The following is a 16,167-nucleotide window of genomic DNA, read 5'->3' on the forward strand; positions in this document are numbered from 1 at the left end:
CACAAATTACACTATTAGTGTTTAAAGGAAGTTTGATCTTAGCGGGAGATTTCGCGTTATCTAGCAGCTCTGGGGCCTGGTTTTAATTCCAGACCTGGGATGCTATCTGCGTAGAGTTTGTATGTTTTTCCCATGTTTGGGTGTGTTTTTTTCCCATTGTTTCGGATTTCCTTACCAACATACTGTCAGGTTAATTAACTTCTGGGGAAAAAACGGCCCTGGTGTTAGTGTGTGTCAGTCATTGTGTGTGTGTGCCCAGACTGGTGTCCCATCCAAGATTAGAAAATGGATAGATGGACCTTCTAAGCCAGCGTCTCTTGTACTGGGCTGGAGGGCAGGTGCATCTATGTTTTCAGCCCAGCTGGTCACTTAACGACCGATACCAGCTCAGTAGTGTTAAAGCCCAGCATGCATTTCATTTGAACATAACTGGCAATGTTACAAAACCTACACTCACTGTCACCCCTAACTGCAAACTGTCAAAACTGAAAGTTAATACCAGGAAATTGGCGGTAGTTCTTCATTCCACACTGTAGCTGATAAAAGGGTTTGCAGTTTTCTTTAACACTGCTGAGATACAGTTTTCCTGGCTAAAAAGGCAAATGAGGAAAGATCAAATTTGGACTTAAGTTAAATTTGGCGCAATTAAACTTTATGAAGGGCAAAAATGTTTTTGTGCTGAAACAATAAACAAAAAGTACTGTTTTCGGAAGGAGTTCAATTTCTGTAAACCTTAGTGCAGAGAAAAATGAGGAAAGAGTTCTGACTAGCTGCTTGTGTCTGTTTTATGTCAGAACCGCGTTCTGAAATTCTCTCTCACAGTGGAGACTACTCTTCATTTTCTCTTGAGGGAAGGTCAGTTTTATAGCGAGCAATAAAATGCATTGTTCCAGAGTGACAGATTTACATATTTGCACACACAATTGTACTTCCCCATCTTAAAAATAACTGCAGCTAGCACTATCTTAGTGTTTGCCATCGATTTTTAGGTGTGATGTTAAAAATGTATTTAAATTCCACGACTGATACAATTCTAACTAAGCACTCTGGGTCTCCATCACAAACTTCTCCCTGCCTCACTCTTTAAAACTTTTTGACAATCTCAGGAGGTCTGCTATAGTGCATTTCAGCCGTTATTTAGGATAAAACACAACAATAGAATACAATTAAAAATCTTCCCAGGATATTTCAATTGCACAGATAAATCATTTCAATTTTGTTCATCAGTCATCAATCAGCAGTTGCAGAAGAGGATAATATTTGGAAAGGCAGTTGCACAAAATACAGTCTTTTAACTTTCTAAGTTAAATATATTTTTAAGATATGGCCAGAAAATCATACCTAAGTATAGATATTAAATATTTATTTTTTCTTATTACAAAAACTAAAACAAATAGATTATTGACATCCACCATGTAAAACCAATTTGTATTCACTGAACTCCAGGATGGCCTTTCCCCTATAAACCACACAAGCCAGTGAACTCCTGGCTTGGCTTGTTACACACAGTGAATCTCGACTGTATCTCACATTGTGAAGCGCAATGATTTATGCACTTGATAAGAACGATGTTACTGTATCACAGCAATAGTAAATCACAGTGTAGTGGAAAGGAACTAAAGTAACTCGGTGCCTGGTGAGAAAGCTGTTAAAAAGTGGTGTAAATTAAGCAATAAATTAAAATTCAAATAGCTTTATTGGCATGACCAGTGGATTTCACTGTTCCTCAGGCTGGGAAAGGCAAAGTACTTGGCTAAAAGCTCAGTTGAGTATTGGACGCACATTATTACTTTCATAATCATTTTATGGCCCTTTTGCTGTTTTTGTTTTTGTTTTTTTTATTTTGTCTTAGAAATCTTGTGATACCACGTTTTTTTTTTTACCAGTTTTGTTCAGAATGTGTTGTAATGTTGAGCCACTCACTACTGTTGAAGTTGTCCCCCTTGGGGGTGAATACAGTATTCTGAACCTCCTCCGGTTACTGGAGTCGCAGGCTAGCTCAGCTGGACTGGAGCCTGACCTGTTTCCATCTCTTATCTTGCTTTTCGATGCTGTCAGCCCAGGTCGGGATTTGCAAACAGGGGTTCAAGCTGAAATTTCTCAAATACAGTCATCCCAGCTGGCAGTGATGAGCTAAAACGCATCAAAACAGAAGTAAGGTTTTCATATGTGGATTTTAAGTTAAAAAAAGCTGCACAGATTATAGAACAATACTGTATAAGCATGGCAACTGGTCCCACACAAGTGTGCTTTTGTCATTTCTTACTACATTAGCCTGGCTCAAGATAAGAACAAATCCCTCTGGTCAGTGCCTGCATTTTAAATCCTGGACTGCAACAATGTCTTCCCTGCTCTGTCCAAAGTGGCATTTGAGTCCACACTCACGTCTAGCTGTTTGTGTCTCCAGGTTTCTGTAGTGCTGAGCACATGTCTCATCGCCAGCGCTAGCTGAGTTTGAGAATGAAGCAAGGAGCAAGCTGAGTTAAACTGGATGGAAGTGGTCGCAGATCGAACCCCAAGACAAGGAGCCGTGCTGTCAAAGATGTGGAGCTGTGATGTCAAAGAGCTCAGGGGGGCTGCAGAGATGAGACGAGCCCTTGGAAGTAGCCCCCGAGGGCCAGGGTAACACTGTGATTTCCTACCTCGCTCAGATAAACCACTCCCCGTGTGTGTTTGTGAAAGAGAAATCACAGTAGCACCAGTTCCCGGTCATGCGGCCCATAAATCAAGCTGATGGGTGGCCAGGAGCCCCAGTGGGAGCTGGAAAAGGAGACGTGGGGACAGGGCTTGTCCTCTCAGAGCTGAGTGCCAGCACGCAGCAGGAGTTCCTGAGGTAACCTTTCTAATCACATCACTTCTGCACAGTTTCCATGAAATGGGCTGAAAACTCACCAGTTTTGCATAGAGTAGAGCAGGAATGTTTCTGTGTGCCGATGCAGGTGAGTTTTAAAAGCTCTTCCGAAGTGTTTCACGGACTACCGGGGTTCTTCGATAAATGGTGTCCTTTTGAGAGGGGTTAGTCTGAAAATCTGAGGCATCAAAACCCCAATTCACTTTGACATATCAATAGATACAGTATATGCATTGAATAGGAAAGTGTGGAAAGGTCAGTTTTAGAATTGTTGCAAAGCGATTGCTCTTAATGTCCAACTAAAGGTTCTTCTGTTTAACAGCCTTGTTTCACTGCCTTATCTGGATCACAAGTCACGTCTGAGCCATGACAGTCTCTTACACTCTCGAAGTAGCAAATGCCCGGTTTGCAGGCTTCTCCAAGCTGCTGTTCAGATGGAAAGGTAGTATCTACAAACTGCTTTACAAGGAGTTCATCGCGTTTAGTGTGCTGTATGCCACTCTGAGCCTCACATACAGGTAGGACTGCTGTTAAATCCCTCCTCATCTCATGTTTGAACGAGAAAGTCCAGAAATGACAATATTCTGTTTTAAACACTTTATACTTAAAAACAAAAAACTGTATCTGAAAGATTAGGAAGTAAACTAGTTAAACTGGTCAGTGCTGGTCAACATTTGTCTTTAAAATAATGGTAAAAAATGTTTTTTAAAGGTCTCCTGAGGTTCTAACATGAGTATGCAGTAGGTTTTTACATCTTTAAGAGGTGCAAGAATGAACAGTATTCCACTCAGAGAGAAGACCGCACATGTTGCTGACTTGCGATTCAAAACTTCAGGTGATCTGGAGAAATTGTACTCACATGTGCTTATGAAGGCTTATGCCTGAAAGACTTTCGTTTTTTTTATTGCAGGTTTGAGTTTTGTTTTACTGAAACATGGTGAAAAGGACAGATCAAAATAAAGGCATAATGCTATTTTTTGTGGTTTGCAGACGTTTTCCAGCTAAACTCTGTGTTTTAGTAAGCAGGAAGCATTTGGCATTTGGCAGATGACCGGGCTTCTTCTGTGATTTACCCATACAGGCGCTTGCTGAACAGCGATCAGAGGAAGATGTTTGAAAAAGTAGCCAAGTACTGCAACCAACAATCCAATCTCATCCCCATGTCCTTTGTGCTCGGTAATGATCTCCACGCTTAACTGATATGTTTCCACCAGCTCTGCTGGGCATTATGAGGAAATCACACTCCATTATTATTTTCTGTATGATTAGTTGATGTGGCAGAAATCTCTTTCCATGGTGCCTTATTACAATGACAGGATTACTAAAACAAAGGAGGATAATAGGATACAAGTGGCCAACTTATTTGATGTTACTGTCGTTACAGATCTGACTTATTGCTGGTTCCAGGTGTGTTCGGTTTTCTCCAAAAGATCCTTTATCTTATCCAGGGTGTCAGTTTAAAACACCATGGCTGGGTAGCTTGTTCCACCCTCCCACAAGCCTTTGTGTAAAGAAGTGCCTCCTGTTTTCTGTTTTAAATGCACTCCCAGTTTCCGTACAGGATTTGTTTAAAATTTCTTCACGGTGGGGAAAAGGGCACATGCGGTGTAAACCCGCTTTTTTCATTTAATCTTTCTCTAAGATAACAAACTAAAGGGTCTAAAACGCGTTTGAGGCTAAAGTTATCTGTACTCGCTTTTATAAAAGTACATCTATGTTATTTGTGAAAATATTCCAACTGCCTCTTATCTTCAAAGTTCACCTCAGCGAAAACATTTTTTTTTCAGCAAAAATCTTCAGATTAGAATGACAAATTGAAAAAAAAAAAGTATATTTTTATTCTCTGACTTTTTTTTTAAGGCGCAAAGTGAGTGCGCATCATCTCTACGTTCTACCTAAATTCAATCTGTTTTGGGGGGGCCGCTGGCGCAAAATTCCTGAATAATTTCAGTTACAGAGTAACCGAGCTCTGCCGCGCCTATTCCTAGGTGTTCAACACTTCGAAATCCTCTGGGCTGAAAGGCTCTATATAATCGCAAGGAAGCAGTATTATTAATATTGTTATTAAAATAAAATAGATGCATACGCTTTTAGTTTGTAGAGAACACTTTATAAGACTAAATATTGCCCACCCAAAAGGATTATTCCGGTGAAGAGGAATCGTAATGTGATTGATCGAGTCCCAGCCTTGTTCGTCTTTGCGTAGGGTTCTACGTCAGTCTGGTGGTGAACCGCTGGTGGAGCCAGTACACCAGCATCCCGCTGCCGGACCAGCTCATGATGGTGGTGTCCGCCAACGTTCACGGCTCGGACGAGAAGGGGCGCATCTTGCGGCGGACGCTGATGCGGTACGCCAACCTGTCCTCGGTGCTCATCCTCCGCTCCGTCAGCACGCGTGTCCGCAAGCGATTCCCCACCATGGACCACGTCGTGGAAGCCGGTAGGGCGCAGTGCTACACCGCTGGAGCTGGGGCGCAGTGTCCAGGCGTTCAAACGCGAAACCCTGTTACCCTGCGAACAGTTAGCTAAGCTCTTTTGGGCGATGATCAAGCCATTCCAATAAAAGTACGGGCGGGGGGATATTTTAAAAATTAACAGCAGATCCATTTATTTTATTCATTCTTTTGGCACTTGAGGAAACTGAAATACGTGAGAACCACCTAATGTAGAGCTATATCACCCTGCGGCTCACCACTGGCAGCCCAGTGAAGCCCAGCAGGTGTGAGCCTGGCCAGTACCTGGATGGGAGACCTCCTGGGAAAAACTAAGGTTGCTGCTGGAAGAGGTGTTAGTGGGACCAGTAGGGGACGCTCACCCTGCGGTCTGTGTGGGTCCTTATGCCCTAGTATAGTGACGGGGACACTATACTGTAAAATAGGCGACGTCCTGCCAAATTTCCCATTGGCCTTCACCAATCATGGCCTCCTAATAATCCCCATCTATGAACTGGCTTCATCACTCTGCTCTCCTCCCCACTGAGAGCTGGTTTGTGGGGAGCACACTGGTGCATCATCCAGGTGGGGGCTGCACACTGGTGCTGGTGTAGGGGAGTCCCCTTTCCCTGTAAAGCTCTTTGAGTGGAGAGTCCAGAAAAGCGCTATAGAAGTGTACGGAATTAATATTTGTATTCGTTTTCTAATAGAAGTTTTGTTTTGCGATTCTAGGGAGAGCTAGATGTCTGTTCTTCCTGTTCTTCCTTAGAACGACGATTACAAAGAGTCTCTTACCTCAACTGATCCCCAGGCTTCATGACGAGAGACGAGCAGAAGAAGCTGGAGAGCCTGTATTCAGACTTCAACAAGTACTGGATGCCCATGGTGTGGTTCACGAACCTGGCTGCCCAGGCCCGCAGAGAGGGACGCGTCCGGGACGATGTGGCGCTCAGGCTGCTCATGGATGTAAGTCTCCCCAGTTACAGGCTCTACAGGATTTATCTGCAAGTAATTGAGTGCGGATTTATGAACATAAGAAGACAAGGTGCCGATTCTCCCACGTGAGAATCCAGCTGGGTTTTTTTTTGCTATTATCTCACTGATACGAGGACCTCACCCAGCAAAAAGAAGCACGATAAGAAACCATCTGCCCCACTAAACTTCCGTAATATCCATGACGTCTGTATATAGAGGTCAGAACGCATAGAAAACACATCGTATCCACAGCAGGAAACCTGAGGCCAAGCGTAAGCTTCAACAACATGACTGGGTAGCTTGTTCCATACTCCCACAACCCTTTGTGTAAAGTGTTGCCAGTTGGTCTGGGTTTTAAACTAATTTTCCAATCCTGCTTCAGATTGATGTTTCATTGTTCATTCTGAAGAAGCCCATTGGATTTGTAAGCACATAAGTTGCAAACAGCTCCAGAATTGGCCTGTTCTGTTATTTACTCTTTACTCCAGGGGGGCACAACTCCAATCTTGGGGGGCCTTTGGGGTTTTTTTTCCACCCGAGCCTTAATTACCTAATTGAAGTAATTAATTGTTAATTAGAAACCCGAAGCCTTTCTTAGTTCTTAAACCACAGGAGATTTAAAGAGACCTATTAAAACTGGACAGCACCCTTAGGGACCAGGGTTAGGCATCCCTGCTTCACACTAACACAGTACAGTAACTTCGCAAGTATCAATCCTGAAAAGAATCATGTAACCAAGCCAATCAAGGAAGAATACAAACAGATTCATCCAGGGGCAAGAATCCAGCTAGCCAGAGCGATAAATATTAAAAATATGAACTTACAAATGCAACTATGTTGAATCCAGCATCGGTGCAGAAAATCACCTTGTATATTTGCGTAACGTACAGGACAAATACTGTTCGGTCATTATCTGGCAAACCCCTCTGTGTAGGAAGTCCATTATGTGACATTTTGAGGTCACGAATGCAGCAGGGCACAAGCACACTCATACATTCAACATGTGGCGCATTAATTCTCCAAAACCACTGTCCTTTCTTTTAATAGGAGCTGAATAAATACAGAGCTAAGTGCAGCATGCTGTTTCACTATGACTGGATCAGTATTCCACTTGTCTACACGCAGGTAATGAGTTGAATACTTTCTTTTCTCCTTCGGGGTAAGTGGAATCAGCGCTAGACTCTGGATGGCCATACAGCACACATGATCCAGGGGAGATAATATCACACTATTAACATGTTAACACAGAGAAAAAAACGCCAAGGTCCAGTCTGGAGCTTCAGGTGGTTCTAGTACATTCCGAAATCTCTGTTTCCAAATCAGTTTCTCAGTTTACAAGCAGAGCAGGACACTGAAAAAGAGAATGGTCATCATCTGGAGGTCCACACTATTTAATCCCATATGATAATTGTTTTGTCAGGTTCTGGTTAGTCTACCCTCCTGGTTTTAGAAGGGCTACTGTGGATTCTCTTGCAACAACCCTGAACTTTACACTCAAGTTCAGTTTTTAAAAAAATGAAGAAAAAGGATCATGTAACTCGTATCTCAATTTCTAAATTACAATTTCAGTTCTGTTCTGTTAATGGGCTCTGTGCAGCATGACGGGGATGTGAGCTCTTCTGGGAAACTATAGTAAATAAAAGCCTGACAGCAGTTCTGTGCAGAGCAGGCTGGGGTCTGTGTGACCTCAGGGTTACAGAAATCAGCGAAGGAGAAACCTGAGCCCCCCCGGCTTGTCTCCTCCAGGTGGTCACCATCGCTGTCTACTCCTTCTTCACCGTCACCCTGGTCGGTCGGCAGTTTCTGCATCCTTCTGAGGACAGTGAGGATGCTCTCGATCTGTATGTTCCTGTGTTCACCCTGCTGCAGTTCTTCTTCTATGCTGGATGGCTAAAGGTAGGGGTACTCAAGACGAGGCTTCGTCAGGACATCTCCTGGGCCACTGCAGGCTGTCCAGCAGATATTAATGCAGTCCGGCCCAGCCCAGCCATTTTCTTCTTTAGGAGTTCTGAGCAGATAAGGTGTGTCAGTGTGTTGAGATTCAAAGCAAACAAATAAGGAGGAAGGAAAAAAACAACATGTCTGGGATGGAGGCCTTTTCAGGTGCCAAAAACGTTGATTTCTAATTTCAAAATGATGTAGCAAGACAATGGGAATGATAGGTGGGAGCTCAGCCAGGAACGTTTTCTTTTCGAGTACGCACCGGTAGTGAGATTTTTCTCTCTCTCGTTGACAAACACAACTCTTTTTTTTAAAAAAACAGGTAGCCGAACAGATCATCAATCCATTCGGAGAGGACGACGATGACTTTGAAACAAATAAACTGATTGATAGAAACATTCAGGTAAACACCTGCAACACCTCTGCTTTTTCCTCAGGCCACAAGTCTCCAGATCATAGTATGATCATACTGTATCCCAGAAGCTTTGATGTTTCATCACAAATGTTTATCCTAAGTTTCCATCTGTATCTCAGAACTATTTCCAAATTATCAGCAACTACTGATTTGTATGATGTCCCTATAATAAAGACACCAACATCTCTACAGTCCAGGGTATTATAGAACAAAATGTTGTTGTTTTTTCTCTGAAGAAGATTTTCATCTGGAATCTGAACAGAAAGACGCTGAGCACACTCCAGTGAACACAATTCAGCGTTTGCTTACCGACAGAGTGTGCTCGTGTGTCCCCAGGTGTCTCTGCTGGCTGTCGATGACATGTATCAGAACCTGCCCCCTGCGGAGAAGGACAAGTACTGGAACGAAGCCTCCACTGCCATCCCCTACACCCTGGCCACTGCCGCCGAGACCCTCAAACCTTCATTCCTGGGGTCCACCTTCGACATGAGGTAAGCAGCACACAAGACCGACTCAAAGCTTCCCTTTGGCACAGCTCACGTATTACGTATGAGCAAAGACTCCTAACAAAGCATGTAGTTACCTACCACAGCCCCAATAAGGAATTGTATAATAATAATAATGTTTCTTTATTAGCCCTATACAATTTCTTGCATTAGGAATTCGTCTTTTCACATACCCCAGCTTTTCTCCATGGAGACACAGACAGGGAGAGAAGCTTGGGGTCAGAGTGCAGGGTCTGCCATTGTACGGCGCCCCTGGAGCAGTTGGGGTTAAGGGCCTTGCTCAGGGGCCCAACGGAGTAGGATTCCCCTGCCGGCCGCGGGATTTGAACCGGCAACCTTCCAGTCACAGGCGCAGATCCTTAACCACAGAGCCACCGCTTGTGTACCCCAGTAAAGCATTCAGATTTCTTCTGAACGAACAGTGAAATATAAACTGTAAGAAAAGAAGCACGACCTTTTGGCTGTGGGGCCATCTTCGGGTGGGTTAGGGTCAGGGTTAACCAAACAACTCCTACTGGCACTTCTAAAAAAAAAAAAAGACAGTGCCATGTGGTTTGGAGAAAGTCACCTACGCTGCAGGTGCATCCCCACATCACGTCGTCTGTTTGTCGGAGTCCGTGTCCCGGCCCGCGCGAGTCTGGAGTCTCAGCGCGGTGGCGTTGTGCTCTGCCCACAGGATGAGCGAGGACCCCGCGCAGCACCAGACCGTGGAGCCCAGCCCCCACACGCCGCGCACGCAGACGCCCATGCTGAGCCGCTTCCTGGCCGTCGCCTCCCCGGCCATCAGCCTCAAGAACTTCGGCCGTCGCGCCCTGCGTCTCCGCGGCGACAGCGTCAACTCCAACCCCTGGCAGGGGGAGGAGCGGGACTGCTCCGAGCGCATCAACGAGGAGGACAGCGAGGACGAGGGTGAGGGCAGCCAGAGGTCCGCCGCCGGCCGCCTGGAGGGCCCCATCGCTGCACTGACCATCAGCGTCGAACCGCCGGCCAACGAGAGTGGGCAAACGGACGCCTGAAATAGGGCTGCTCCACGCCCTCCCTGCATCGACTACTGCAACACAGGCCCCACTCAGGAGGACAACCTTCCCTAATGCCCCCCAAGTCTCAGGTTAATTCCAGGCAGCGAGATCCTCCCGCAACAGAACCGAACAGCTCACAGACCACCCCCGAATTTACCGAAGGCTGATCGGTAATGTAAATGATGTCAATATGTGTAATACACGAATAAATGTCTATTCCAATCCCACCTTGTTGATCTTTGTCTCAAGCCTGGATGAGAAAAGGAGGGAACAAATTCTCATTCACTACAATGGCCTGCGGAGCAGCAGTTTACACAGAAAGCACCTTTACTGGACAAGTACTTTGCCCAAGGGCACAGCAGCCTCATTCCACCCGTTCCTTCAGTGTGCGGTCCCAACACCCACACACCCCTGCCTATGTTTCACCGATATTTCTGATGAGCTAAGCAATCCATCAAAACATGACAGAATGCATATTACACAATGTGAAAACAGCACATAATCCCTGCCTTTCATATTTAAAAGGGGATTCTTTGGCAAGAACTTGTTAGATGTCATTAGGTTAGCACAAGAACAAACTACGTTGTAAACTTAAACTTGAACATTTGGCCCAGCCGACTTCCAAGGCCGGGGGAGCTGAAGCAGGGGGTTCAACTTCAAATCTAAAAGCATTCGAAGCCCAGTCACTCAAGTTTTTCCACACTTCCAGAAGATATCGCATCCCTGTACATCTAACTTATAGCCACCTCAAAACTGCAGAGACAGTATCAGAACAAGTACAACACAGGACAACAATTAGTTTCAGTGAAAAATTTAATTGGCATTTCTTTATGCTTAAGCATCATCTGGTTTAACTTCAGTGCAATTACATGCTAAGAAACCAAATCTTCAACACGGCACTAGAACTTTACGCGACATCCGAGTTATTTTTTAAAAGCATCAAAGCAACTAAACAAATTCACAGAACTATCCAGATTATAGGAAATTCGAGCAAATCGGTTTCCGAGACTTACCTTTTGCACATTCACAAGGCAATGAAAGATTCACGTACAACTCATTTCCTACGACATCCTAAAGAATCATTCAAGTGTTCCCAGCCTTCGAAAGGGAGGAGCTACAGATCGCAAACTCATCCCTTCTGCAAGCTGTGAGGTTAGTGTGGCACTGATATGACACCAAAGAGCCAAGGTAAAGGCCAACAGGCTACTTAACAGTGCAAACCTAACCACTTACTATGCAGATTAATAAAATCTCTTCACCTCACAGAAAAGCTACACCAGTCCTTTAAAACTACAATTTCACAAATCAGTTTCACTACAGAAAAAGGCAACTTAGCCATAAAGCACCACAGAACACAATGAAGGACTTTTTGATTTTTTTTTATTGAGGTGGTATCAAACAGCTCTGTACATTTATTTGCCTTTCTTGGCCTTGATCTTCCTCAGGTAGAACTCGAGTTCTTTGCCTTCCAGAACGTAGCCGTCGGCTCTGCCACACTGGCCTGGTCTTGAGGCGATGCAGGCTGGAAAAAAGGAGGAAGTACTGCATTAGCAAAGAGCGCTTCCGAAGATCTGATCAGCAGTCTGCGTTGAAAGCCAAACCTGAACACGGATATAGGCTGCAAAGCAGGAGACTTTTTCTGGAGGTTTAAAAAGCAGATTCTATCCTTTGGCAAAGCAGCTACCTTAATCTTACCAGAACATCCAAAAGTTAATCTACTACAGTATGCATCGATGTACTAGGCATTACAGACATTTTACAATGAAAAGGTCTTCCTCAGATCTATGGTTTCATCGCTTGTTTCAGGAGCAGAACTGGATAGATTTCATCATGAGAAGACGGGGGAGAGAAATTCAGGTATATAGACTCCACCCCAGGAGACCCTAAGCCACCTCTCCACTTCGCTTCGAGTTCCAGGCCCACTACTCACCCAGCAGCTTGCCCTGCTGGAACTGCTCCTCCAGGAGAGAGCTGATCTTGCAGTTCTTCTTGCGTTCGTCATATTTCTTCTGGATTTTCTTCGACCTCTTCTTGTTAAGGATCTCCTCCTCCTCAGGGGTCTAAAAGAAAAAACTACAGGGCATCAGGAGCCTGGAGATTCAAGACCGAAAATAGAGGAAATATAGTCTCCTTCATTAATGCTTTAATATATTAAGAACAAATAGAAAATTACAGAATCTGCGCAAAGCAGCTTGGGATAGTGTCACAAAGGAAGATGAACAAACTGCTTGGTGACCATTTTAGGAATACAATATCCACAGTTAAAACCCAAAGCAGGAACCTCTATCAATTTAGATGTTAAAAAAAAATAATTTACATTAAAGCCCTTAAGGGTCTCGTGGCACAACCAACCAGATTTGTATTTCCAAAAGCTGACAAATGAAACAAATCTTACTGGTTTTGCTGCGTCTCACTTGTGAATGGCTGAAGCTTAACAAGAAGGTGGTCAATACCTAGAGCAACCTGAAGTCTTCCTCAGAGTCTTTAATGTCATCGCTTAAATTCAGTAGCAGAACTGGACAGTTATCATCACTGAAAGACTCAAGTTCTGTATCAACCACATTACAGATTTCCCTTTTCTTACTCAGGAAAAGCAGAGCCTGACGGTACAAAACAATTGTTGTACTTCAGACAACTGACTACTCAGATATAACCCATCAGTCTGGAGGCAACCTCCACCACAATGTAAAATGATAGCTTTTTACTATTAGCTTTCATCCTGCATTATCTTGCCCCTTAACTCTTTACTATTGCAATGACAACATGTGTCTTGTATTCTCTTTGACTCCCTCTTACATCTATGAAAGATTATAACAAATGTAGGAGTACATTAATTAAAACCTACACACATTTACACAGTAAAAAGAAAAACCACAAAGTGCTCATGTTTTTGGGACGACTATATTCTCATATTTCAAGGCCATTTTAAAAAAGGTCAGCTGTATAGCAAAACGCAAAGTTTCAGTGGGTTACCGCCAGCCTGCAGTTTCAGGAGGCTGACGGCGATCTGGAAGTCGATTTGCTTCATTTCTAAAGACGAGAATATTATTAGATTAGACTCGTCCCAAACAGCTGAGCACTTTGGTTTCGTCAGCAGGGAAACGGCTCCAAAGACTCCACAGTCCTGCCAGCCGCAAACGTACCAGCTTGGCACCCTTCTTCCTGCCCAGGGGAGTTGCGTAGTGAGCTTCATACCACTGCCTGAAGGGGGTGCTGTCGATCAGGACGATGCAGTTCTTCACCAACGTCTTGGTTCTCACCAGCTCGTTGTTGGAGGCATTGTACACCACGTCGATGATCCTGGTCTTGCGTGTGCAACCTGTAAGGGGGAAGGGGGTGAGAAGAATTCATTTTCTTCACATTCAGACAAAGAGCAAAGCAAGTTGGAAACTTATGCTTGGCAAGGACAGTACAGAATTTGATAACGAAAGGTCTTCTTCAGATCTACGGTTTCATCGCTTCTCTTTCAGTAGCAGAACTGGATAGATTTCATCATAAGAAGACTGGAGAAAACAGGGAACAGTTTTAGGGTGAAGACTGCCCTTTGCCTGGCAAGCAGGGATCGGGAGCTCATTAAAAGAGGGGCAACTAATGCAAAGCTTGAACTCACACTCTGAGCCCCAGGAGTAGTTTCCCACATCCAGACGCAGAGCGCGGTACTTCTTGTTGCCGCCACGCACCCTCACGGTGTGGATACGGCGGGGGCCGATCTTGGGAAGAACACAAAAACACACCATGTGCATCTTAGCAAAAGATGACCCGCCCGACAGAAACGCTTCTGCGAAGACCGAGACCAAGGAGCGGTGGAACTGCCCCACGAAATTCCGGCAGCGCGAACTGCATGTGTATGCAGCATCTGCAGGAATGCGTAAATGTCAGCATGGACCCAATTCCAAAACTAAGCAATGGCAAATGTTAAGGCAGGTGCTAACAGACGAGGACACTTGATGTGCCACGACAGCCCTCTTCGGCACACTTAAGAGAGCAAAGATGACCCCATTCGCTCCTAATGGAAAGGAGGCAACACTGTGAACAAGAGGAGTCGGGTCTTCAAAACTGGGAACAAAAGGTCACTTTCGACAAAGGGCCACCCTTTCGTTCCACCTCCCCCCCCCCTCCCTCCCAACTCGAGCAGCGTCGCTTTTCAGTCCACATTAATGCGGCTTCCCACCCACTAGCTCCCGCCACGGCGAAGGCAATGTGATCAGTGTAACTATGACAAGTCCCAACATTGGCAGGTCGAGGCATTGATCAAAACGATCAAAAACGAAACCCGCCTAAGGTCACGTTTTCATCACGCACATCGCTCGCCGTCCCGTCCCAGAAACAACACACGGACGTTCATTAGCAGCAGCAGCCCGGCCACGGTTCGCTCTCCTCACCTTGGTGTTGGCAGGGGGCCGGCCCAGCTCATACTTCCTCTTCTTGTGGTAGGGCTTCCTTTTCCCCCCGGTCTTGCGGCGTTTGTGCCAGTTATCCCTTGAGATACCTGGGGAGGCAGGGGGAACCAAGACAGGGGATCAGAGCATCGCCGGAAGAAAGCCAACGAACCCGGCGCCGGCCCGTGAGACTCGAGTGTTCAGCTCTCCAAGGTTGTTATCCGCAGTTTAAATCGGATTCCGCATAAAAAAATGTCATCATACACACTCGGTTTACGTCCCCGGTTCTGCATCCCGATTCCCAGCGCCAAAGCGCCCAACACGAGGGCTTAAAGCCGCGAACAGCCCCACACACAAAACGTGGCTTTCCAGCTATCCTTTCCTTTCATTTGCAACACGAAAGAGCAGCGCTTAGTGAAAGGCGCCCAAGTGAATAATCTAACCCCACTCCCACATGGATCTAACTCCACCGGGAAACGGGAAGGCCAGCCTGCAGTCAAGGCCGCGCTTTACCATGGTAGATGGGTTTTTTTTTTTTTTTGAGGTCAGCAACGACTTACATTCGCACCCGGTTTACGAGTCGAGGAAGACGGTACTGCAACCCCGATTTGAACCCGCAGCCAAACACGTGTCCAGAGCGCCGCTCCACATTGGAAATAAAGACGATCGTCCTCACGGCGGCCTGCTGTGCACGGCTCCTCACAACGTGTTTCTCGCACCCAGCCCTCCGGCGTCCAACGACCCCCCCCCCCACCCCAAGTAACCACTCTGAAGACTAGCCCGTGTCCGTACCTGGCGTTACGATACACGGCTGAAGCTGCGCACAGTTTCAAAGCCCCAACAGGCGGTCCAGCTTCGCAGAACCGATACCGGCATCGCTCACCTGCGGCAGTACGGCAGCAGCGCCGCCGAACCCCGGGACCTCCGCCAAATCCACTTTAAAAGGGGTACGGCGCACGCTTTACAAACAGAGGTCCGTCATCAAAAAACAACACCACCACCGAACGCTTCTTACAAACCTGCCGGAGCAAGAAGTCAAAGCACCACTTCTGCGTGTCCTTTACAAGTTGCAGTTGACGAAACCATAACAATCTCGGTTTCACACGCTTCCGTCCGCCTCACTACATTAAAAGCAGAAGCGACCGTTTCTGAACGTCTAATTACTGTTAATTCTTTTTACTTATTTTACAAAATAAAATTTGAAACGTCTCTCGGTTTAAGAACCCCCATGCGGGCAGCCATCTTGAGACACTTCCCAGTCTTCACCCCTTTTCTTAATCAAACCTCTATTATTGACCATTTAACCGTGTATTCTCTCCAATATCACTCTTACTTTGAACCCTAATACTTTCACCGTGTCGGTGCCCAGTTTATCGGGCCAAGTTACCATCTTTAGATGCAGATGGAAGCCGATTCCCATCCCGACCCCTTCACATAAACACGTACCCATTCTCAGGCGCTGGCTAGAAAGAGGAAACGCAAAGACTCACGGTCAGGTTTGATAGCGGCCCTGTATCGCGAGAAAACGCGAGAGGTGACGTCATTGAGTGGCAAGCGTTACCTTCAGGAGGGTGAACCATGTCAATGAGGGGCATGACATTTCTTCGTTGATATAGGAGTTTTACAGGATCCTTTTAAAGTCTCCCACC

At 45.6% G+C, this 16,167-nt stretch overlaps 2 protein-coding genes, 1 long non-coding RNA gene and 5 other non-coding genes across 11 annotated transcripts in view; 1 reads left to right on the forward strand and 7 right to left on the reverse strand.

The window, feature by feature from the left end:
• Nucleotides 1–10,363, forward strand: part of best4 (bestrophin 4) — an 11,584-nt gene extending 1,221 nt beyond the window's left edge. Inside the window, exons 2-11 of one of the 3 annotated variants that reach the window (XM_069194021.1) lie at nt 2,408–2,833; nt 3,174–3,369; nt 3,933–4,027; nt 5,058–5,291; nt 6,095–6,249; nt 7,306–7,383; nt 8,005–8,154; nt 8,522–8,602; nt 8,951–9,105; nt 9,797–10,363. In XM_069194021.1, the coding sequence (XP_069050122.1) occupies nt 3,218–3,369; nt 3,933–4,027; nt 5,058–5,291; nt 6,095–6,249; nt 7,306–7,383; nt 8,005–8,154; nt 8,522–8,602; nt 8,951–9,105; nt 9,797–10,136 (1,440 nt within the window). In that variant the 5' untranslated portion in view covers nt 2,408–2,833; nt 3,174–3,217 and the 3' untranslated portion in view covers nt 10,137–10,363. The other 2 variants (XM_006634743.3, XM_069194022.1) reach the window with 2 other exon arrangements.
• Nucleotides 1–11,505, reverse strand: part of LOC107078351 (uncharacterized) — a 17,284-nt gene extending 5,779 nt beyond the window's left edge. The window contains exons 1-5 of one of the 2 annotated variants that reach the window (XR_011190376.1): nt 11,153–11,505; nt 9,693–10,389; nt 8,924–9,093; nt 6,079–6,285; nt 5,194–5,354 (exon numbers count right to left, since the gene is read on the reverse strand). This is a non-coding gene — a long non-coding RNA (uncharacterized lncRNA). Of the gene's footprint in view, nt 1–1,923; nt 2,134–5,193; nt 5,355–6,078; nt 6,286–8,923; nt 9,094–9,692; nt 10,390–11,152 lie in introns of those variants that run through there. The other variant, XR_001479295.2, reaches the window with a different exon arrangement.
• Nucleotides 11,225–11,358, reverse strand: LOC138241329 (small nucleolar RNA SNORA35). Its single transcript, XR_011190555.1, has one exon. It is a non-coding gene; the product is annotated as a small nucleolar RNA SNORA35 (small nucleolar RNA).
• On the reverse strand, nt 11,506–16,037 carry rps8a (ribosomal protein S8a). Its single transcript, XM_015355234.2, has 6 exons — nt 15,965–16,037; nt 14,522–14,628; nt 13,750–13,849; nt 13,283–13,458; nt 12,070–12,199; nt 11,506–11,661 (listed from the first exon to the last, which is right to left on the reverse strand). The coding sequence occupies exons 1-6, from the start codon at nt 15,966–15,968 to the stop codon at nt 11,552–11,554; spliced, it is 627 nt and encodes a 208-aa protein (XP_015210720.1). The 5' UTR covers nt 15,969–16,037; the 3' UTR covers nt 11,506–11,551.
• LOC138241321 (small nucleolar RNA SNORD38) lies at nt 12,610–12,677 on the reverse strand. Its single transcript, XR_011190547.1, has one exon. It is a non-coding gene; the product is annotated as a small nucleolar RNA SNORD38 (small nucleolar RNA).
• On the reverse strand, nt 13,573–13,641 carry LOC138241322 (small nucleolar RNA SNORD38). Its single transcript, XR_011190548.1, has one exon. It is a non-coding gene; the product is annotated as a small nucleolar RNA SNORD38 (small nucleolar RNA).
• On the reverse strand, nt 14,337–14,444 carry LOC138241323 (small nucleolar RNA SNORD46). The gene has a single exon (XR_011190549.1). It is a non-coding gene; the product is annotated as a small nucleolar RNA SNORD46 (small nucleolar RNA).
• LOC138241320 (small nucleolar RNA SNORD55/SNORD39) lies at nt 14,712–14,785 on the reverse strand. Its single transcript, XR_011190546.1, has one exon. It is a non-coding gene; the product is annotated as a small nucleolar RNA SNORD55/SNORD39 (small nucleolar RNA).
• Nucleotides 16,038–16,167: the final 130 nt, after the last annotated feature.

This window comes from Lepisosteus oculatus, chromosome 9, assembly GCF_040954835.1.
Source record: "Lepisosteus oculatus isolate fLepOcu1 chromosome 9, fLepOcu1.hap2, whole genome shotgun sequence".
Taxonomy (NCBI): Eukaryota; Metazoa; Chordata; class Actinopteri; order Semionotiformes; family Lepisosteidae; genus Lepisosteus; species Lepisosteus oculatus.

What these genes read in the sequence shown, in the direction of transcription:
- rps8a (XM_015355234.2), bottom strand. An exon ending in GGCCCCCTGCCAACACCAAG is followed by an intron (nt 13,850 to 14,521) that starts GTGAGGAGAGCG and finishes GTTCTTCCCAAG; the next exon opens with ATCGGCCCCCGCCGTATCCA. An exon ending in GGAAGAAGGGTGCCAAGCTG is followed by an intron (nt 12,200 to 13,282) that starts GTACGTTTGCGG and finishes TTTTTCTTTTAG; the next exon opens with ACCCCTGAGGAGGAGGAGAT.